The sequence below is a fragment of the Nematolebias whitei genome, chromosome 3, assembly GCF_014905685.2.
Source record: "Nematolebias whitei isolate Nwh7 chromosome 3, NemWhi1, whole genome shotgun sequence".
Taxonomy (NCBI): Eukaryota; Metazoa; Chordata; class Actinopteri; order Cyprinodontiformes; family Rivulidae; genus Nematolebias; species Nematolebias whitei.
In genome coordinates, this window is record NC_056500.1 from 52,429,897 (window position 1) to 52,437,606 (window position 7,710).

Here is a 7,710-nt window from a genome sequence, read left to right on the forward strand (position 1 = left end):
TGTAAAATAAATGACTGCATTCATTTTGATGGGTCAAAGATAAATGACGTCTCACGTTACATTTCATTAAATTCAATGCACGTTTATTCAGTCCAGAAAAATGAAGAATCCGTTTTAATTGATGAATATATCTCAGCATCTGTTCATCTACACGCGCGTCTCCCTCCACGGCTGTGCCTGTGTCGGACAATATCAGGATGTGTTTAATCAACACAAGGTCTGTTTCCAACAAGACGTTTATCCTCAATGACTTTTTTAAAGATGAGGAGTTGGATTTTCTGTTCGTCACAGAATCTTGGATTTCTGATGGTGAGTCCAGCGCCTTGGTGGAACTACTACCCCCGGACTGTCTGTGTCTCAATGCCCCGCGGCCATCAGGTCGGCGGGGGGCGGGGGGGGGTTTAACAGTTTTTAAAGCAAACTTGGACTGTAAACAGTTGTCCGTCCCGGTGTCCCGCGCCAGCTTTGAGCTAAGCGTCTTTGAACTTGGACACTCTCCTCCGGTTCTGTGCGCACACGTCTACCGCCCCCCTCGTTCCAAGGACTTCATAAATGAATTCTCTGACTTTCTGGCTGATATCACACAGAGATACACTCACTTTTTGTTTATTGGTGACTTTAATTTGCATGTGTGTTGTCAGGAGAAGCCCTTAGTGAAGGACTTTCTAGATTTACTGGACTCTTTTGGCTTAGCTCAGCAGGTAAATGGTCCCACCCAAGAACACGGTCACACGCTGCACCTCGTTTTAACACGCGATGTCTCTGTTTCTAATTTGAAAATCGGTGACAATGTTTTTTCAGATCACATGCCTGTATTGTTTGACTTCACCCCCCCCCTGTCCTACTGCTAAGACGTGCGTTCCTGCACGTACGCGTTCCATTAACCGTTTCACTGCTGCTAGTTTTAATGAAGGTTTTAACTCTGAGAGGATCGAACAGTTCCCGGTGTCTCTTATCACTGAGGAGCTAACCTCTCAGTTCAACTCTGCCTGTTTAAATGTTCTGGACCGTGTTCCTCCCCTTAAAACCAGAAAAACGAAACTTAGATCAGAGCCTTGGCTGAATGATGTCACTCGAGCCATTAGGCAGCAGTGTCGCAGAGCTGAAAGAAGGTGGAGGAAGGACAGGCTGCAGGTTTCTTTTCAAATGTTAAGGGAGAGTTGGCGTCACTATCAGAAAACCGTTAAAGCTGCCAAATGTAAATTCTTCTCTGATTTAATTGTCTCCAACTCCCACAACCCCCGAGTTCTTTTCTCCACCCTGAACTCAGTTCTACACCTCAGTGAGCCTTCACCTGTGGAAGCCTCAACTGAGCTGTGTGAAAACTTCCTCCATTTCTTTTTAGAAAAAGTGGCAAACACCCGGGCACTCATTTCTCCACCAGCTCATGATCTGTCCATCCTATCTCAGTGTGTGGCTGTGTTTGACCACTTTGAGCCCATCTCTCTGTCCTCTCTGGAGCAGGTAATGTGCAGCATGAAGCCATCTGGTTCCCCCTTTGATGTGGTCCCCCCTCGACTACTAAAGGAAGTTTTTCCTACCCTGGGTCCTTTTATTCTCGCTATTCTGAATAGCAGTTTATCCTCAGGTGTGGTGCCAAAAACTTTTAAACATGCTGCTGTCCAGCCCCTCCTGAAAAAATCTAACCTTGACCCCTCAGTCATGTCCAACTTCCGGCCTGTCTCCAGACTCCCATTCACCTCTAAACTACTGGAAAAAATTGTGGAGTCTCAGCTGAAACAGTTTTTGGAGGATCACGCAATCCTAGAGTTATTCCAATCTGGCTTCAAATCTCTCCATAGCACTGAAACTGCTCTACTGAAGGTTTTTAATGACATTTTCATATCCACAGACGCAGGTGATTCTGTGCTGCTTGTTCTATTGGACCTGACATCTGCTTTTGACACCATCGACCACAAGATCCTCATTTCTAGACTGGAGCAGTGGGTGGGCATCACAGGGTCAGCCCTTAAATGGTTTGGGTCCTACCTATCTGACAGAACCTTCTGTGTCAATATCAAAGATTTTAGTTCGACATCGACAGCGCTCCAGTGGGGGGTTCCGCAGGGGTCCATCCTCAGTCCCCTTCTCTTTTCTTTATACCTGCTGCCACTAGGTACTATTTTTCCGCAAACACAACATACCCTTTCATTTCTACGCCGATGACTTTGTATTCTTCTGCCCCTGTCCTCCATACCCCCAACCCAGATGTACCATTTATCGTTGAGGTAGACGTGTCTAGTGTGGGTGTAGGGGCAGTGCTTAGCCAACAAAATAAGGAAAGAGTTATTCATCCCTGTGCTTTCTTCTCCAGAAGCCTATCGCCAGCTGAGCGAAATTACGATGTCGGGGAACGGGAACTGCTCGCTGTTAAGCTGGCGCTGGATGAGTGGAGGCACTGGTTTGAGGGCGCCCAGTTCCAATTCCAGGTTTGGACCGACCATAAGAACCTCGAGTACCTTAAGTCGGCCAGACGCCTCAACCCTCGACAAGCCAGGTGGGCACTTTTCTTTTCCCGTTTTAACTTTGCCCTCACCTATAGACCCGGTCACAAGAACACAAAACATGATGCCCCCTCTCGCATCATGGAGGAGGATTCTTGTTCCTCGACTCCTCTTGCCGGGGAATTTATCCTTCTAAACTCTCCCCGCCTGGCTGTCACTCAACTGGAGCTGGACCTACGACAGGCCAACCGGTTGCACCCTCCTCAAACCGCCTGTCCCCCTGACCGATTATTTGTACCCCCTGAGTTTGTCCAGGAGGTCCTCAAGTTTTACCACAGCTCCCACCTAGTTTGTAATCCTGGTTTTTCTAAGACTATTTCCTTAGTTCGGGCACAGTTTTGGTGGCCCACATTAAACCAGGACGTGCGCTCTTTTGTGTTATCCTGTCCTGCCTGTTCCCAAGCCAAGTCCTCACGTCGTCCCCCCTCTGGTCTCCTCCGTCCACTTCCTATCCCGTCATGCCCATGGTCCCACATCAGTCTAGATTTCATTACTGGTCTTCCTCCCTCTGCCGGCAACACCGTCATCCTGACGGTTGTTGACCGTTTATCCAAGATGGTTCACCTGGTCCCTCTTTCCAAGCTTCCCTCAGCCAAGACCCTGGCTGGGATCATGTCACGTGAGGTCTTTCGCCTGCACAGTCTGCCCACAGATATCATTTCTGACAGAGGACCTCAGTTTGTCTCCAAGTTCTGGAGAGAATTTTGCAACCTCCTTGGGGTCTCCATTAGTCTCTCCTCTGACTTTCATCCCCAGACTGATGGCCAGACGGAGAGAGCGAACCAGGATGTTGAGGCCAAGCTGTGGATCTTCTGTCAGAAAGATCTCAGCCAGTGGTCCTCCAACCTCTCTTGTGTCGAACACGGCCTCAACACTGTCCCTTCCTCTGCTACCAGTCTGTCCCCTTTTTACACGGCTTTTGGTTTTTAGCCGCCTTTAATCACCACCCAGGAACGTGAAGCTCAAGTGCCCTCTGCTCAACAGTCAGCCTTACGCTGCCAATGCATATGGCAGAGAGCCAGATGAGCCCTCCTGGAGACCTCCGCAGCCTACATTAAAGGGACTAACCGGTGGAGGTCTAAACAACCCACTTATCAGGAGGGCCAGAAGGTATGGCTCTCCACCAGAGGCCTTTCATTAAAAGTAGAATCACGCAAACTTGCTCCCCGTTTTATTGGCCCTTTCCCCATATCCAAAGTCATTAACCCAGTTTCTGTCCGTTTATCTCTACCCAAATCCATGAGAATCCACCCATCATTTCATGTATCCAAAATCAAGCCCTTTTTGCCCTCCCGTTTTCACCCCGCCCCAGAAACCCCCCCACCTGCCCGGCTCATTGATGGGGCACCCGCCTACACTGTGCGCCGACTCTTCTGCTCCAGGAGATGGGGCCGAGGAGTCCATTACCTGGTCGACTGGGAGGGATACGGCCCAGAAGAACGTTCTTGGGTCCCCTCCCGTCACGTCATTGACAAGTCCCTCATCAGGGACTTCTATCGCCTTCACCCAGACCAACCTCGGGGCGCGTCAGGTGCCGCACCTTAAGGGGGGGATCTGTCACAGTTTACACTCTGTTTTTTTCCTTTTTTCATCACTCTGTTCACTGTTTGACTTTTTCGTCTCTGCTCTCCTGGGTTTTTCCTCTGCTGCTTCCACCAGCCTCTTTACATGCCACGCCCCTCTCTCTGATTGCTGCTGATGGTTTCCACCTGTTTCTGGGTGTACTTCCTGCTTTCTCCACTACATTGCCAGATCAACTGCTTGCTTCCAGCCACAGTTATCCAGCGTACTCTCTTTGTTCACAGCTCTTTATTCTTGATCCACGCCTGTTTCCCTCGACCATGCTTTTTGCCTGTCCCTTTTGAGCCTCAGCCTTCTGACCTTGTTGACGACCTATGCCTGTTTTTGGATTTCGCCTTTGCCTCTCCCTATCGGTACTGTCTCCTCTTCTGATCCCGTGTATGAACCCTGCTCATCCTTGACTATGCCTCTGGATTTCCCTTGGTCTCTGCAGCTCTGTGTCTCCGCTGGAGCGCCCTGTTACAACAAGAAAGGTTAGTGTTTCATCAGACCGTCTGTATTCAGATAACTTCTCGATATTCTGTCAAACACTAATCTTTCCCCTCTGTATCATTTTAGATACAGTTCCTGCCCCTGGACCTGAGACACAAGAAGCTGTTTATTTACTCAATAAACATTTTAAAAACCTTTGAGTCTGTGTGTAAGACCCTCTGCCATCAGATCTATGACAGCTCCGTTAATTTATTTTTAATCTTCACTAATTTAAAAAATATATAAATTTTTTTATACATAAAATGTTTTTAAAAATTGTTTCCATCCTCTGTCCCAGACCCATCCCTGTCCGCTCGTCTGCCGGGACTTGAAGTCCAGCCTTTGTGAGCATGCGAGGCCAGGGCACGGACCCCAGCCTTGCACACTTCAATGGGTCGGCAGCTCGTATGATCCTCCGCGGTGGTTAGCTCGCTCTGAATTTTGTCGTCAGTCACCAAACACTAAAAACACCTGAATTTCAACATTAGACCACGGTGTTGTCATTATAGTTTTTAAAATCTTAAAAATAGGTCCAGCCGCTGCTCCAAGTTCAAGTAATTGCAAATGGTGGATTGGTATGTTTCTCAAGAACCAGTGACGACTCCTCCCCCTGACCAATCAGTGACTGACAGTGTTCTGACGTCACGTTTTTGTGCCATTTCGGCTTGCTTGGTACCCCAGAGAAGAAGGGACTGAAAAAGGGGCCAGTTCCACAAAAAATTGCAAGTGGAAAAATACTTGGAACCGTACCGAGCCATGTCGAATCATGCTGAAGAGGAGCTATGGAAAAGGGGCATTAGTTTGGTCTGGTTTTTCATGCAGCCGTGAACAACACAACAGGTACCTGAACTCAGCAAGGCTATTATAGTAAACTTTATGGTTGTTAAATAAATGTGAACAAAACAAAAACAGTGTTTCATCTGCTAAACTGAATGCAAATTACTTTCAAATAAACCACGGTCCATGCTCTGCTACCATGGTTAACCAATGCTTACTGCTACTTCCTGTGTTTGACAGGAAGTTGTACTCATAATCATTTAGACAGTAGAGCTCCCAGGAATAAGGTGGATAAATGGACATATTCTATAAAGGCAGCGTGACTAACCTTGGTGCCACTGAAAACTTTGTTGGCAATATTTCTGCAGGTTTCCACAACTCCATCACCATTCAACTCGAGGGCGATGACAGGACCTGGAGTAGTGACATATGAAGGCAACAGTACATCATCTGTCCCAACATCCACAGCTAATCTATGTTTACCATCAAATATTTTGCTTTATACAGTTTGCTACAAAAAAGCAACAGAAATTAGACAATTTTAAAGTAATACTGAATGATACTGATGCAGCTAAAGCCTAAAGGTCTAACATATAACTAGGTCTAATTCCATAATTCCCGGTGTATAAGCCGCTACCTTTTCTCACACTTTGTACCCCGCGTTTTATATGCAGGAGCGGCTAATTTATTTATTTTTGTCATAATTTTCATAATGTATATTTTTATATTTTAGTTTGAAAGACTTCCTGTAGTCTCTTGGCAGATCCTGCCACTGACCAACATTTTGCTTTGACAGAGCTGGGCTGCTGCCTTGGTTGTCCTCAGGCTGTTTCTGTGAGTAGTAAGCGGGACATCTGGCCTAAAACAGCGATTCCCAACCTGGGGGGCTCGACCCCCAATGGAGGGGGGGGGGCAGAGAGCACGGGGGGCTCGCATAATGTGTCTGCTCAGAGGTTAGAGGTTGCAAAAATATCAATTTATTGTCTGTGTAATAACTTTAGAAAATATGATTTTATTTTTAATTATAATGTTTGAAATTTCACCAAATTCTGATTAACACTGAAGAACCGTCATTTTGGTTATGTTTTAAGAGTTTTCTATAAAGTATTATGTTAAAAAACTACAATCTGTACTGTCACTTTAAGAGCACTTTGATAGGATGTCAGTACTATGCATGGCTCTCAAGAAGAAGGTAGGACGTTTTTGTTGTTCTTGGTTAAGCTCACGTTTTATTAAATATATAACAAAGTAAGCACATGCAGTTGTGAATGTTTAAATGTGTTAAAACACACAAAAGAGTCATTTTTCTGACAACATACCGGTAAGTACATTTTTCCCTAGTTTAGAACAGACATTGTTATGCGACAGCTGTGGGGTTTCTCCATGTGCTTATCCACTAACGGGAATTCTGACTTGTGTGTGTGTGTGTGTGCGTGCGTGCGTGTGTGTAAAAGGTTGACTAGTGATACAAGTCCAGGGTGACAGTAAAAAACATTAATGGTATACACCTTTTGCTTCTGTATATAAAAAAAATTCCCATAATAATAATAATTAATGCCATATAACTTTTTTGGGAAAAAAAAGACAAGTTACCAAAAGATACACACCAGTGCCTCTCTGGATGTACTGGTTGGATACACACTCAATGAAAATGATGTCCTGTGCTTGTGGTGTGAGCCGTGACCCTTGATGCTGAAGCAAGTCTCGTCTGGTCAGTAAGACTTTACTAAACAGAAAATATGTCTGAGAAATGCAAAAGTAACACGGATTTACCCTCTTCAAAAAAAGAAAACAAGACAATACCTCAACAGTTACCTTGAATTCGGATTAGTGGTGTAACGGTACACGTGGATGTATTGAACTGTCTCAGTACAGCATGTTCGGTCCACGAGCGTACTGTTTCGGTTATTTTTTCACTCATTAAAATTTATCAACGAGTGATTATGCACCGCGGAACTAAAGTTCCTAAGCGTGTTTCAGCACGGTGCTATCATCTTGTAGCACGCGTAGTATTAGCATTATCATGTCGTTGCGGCCTCCTGTTTGGGAACATTGTGTGTTTCTGGTTAAAAGACAAGTGAACAAATCAAAGCTGTGGGTCGACGTTGTTTCATGGAGAGTGGATCTGCAGCAGCAACACGTCCAACTTGTTAACAACTTGAAACGACATCATCCGAACATGAACGTCTCTTCTAGCAGCTTGTTGCAAAGACCGATAACAGCAGCATTTAAACAACTTTTATCAGGTAATTCAGATCGGTCCAGATCAATAACACAAGTTGCAGGAGTTTTTAAAACTCTGGATCTACATTTATGTTGTTGATGCGCCGACTTTAAAGTTATTGAGCTCCACTACGACATCCCATCACATCAACAC

At 45.6% G+C, this 7,710-nt stretch overlaps 1 protein-coding gene across 1 annotated transcript in view; it reads right to left on the reverse strand.

The window, feature by feature from the left end:
- The window catches only part of rp2 (RP2 activator of ARL3 GTPase), a 24,629-nt gene that overhangs the window by 3,909 nt on the left and 13,010 nt on the right, over nt 1-7,710 (reverse strand). The window contains exon 3 of the mRNA XM_037675030.1: nt 5,662-5,747. Within this exon, the coding sequence (XP_037530958.1) occupies nt 5,662-5,747 (86 nt within the window). The remainder of the gene's footprint in view (nt 1-5,661; nt 5,748-7,710) is intronic.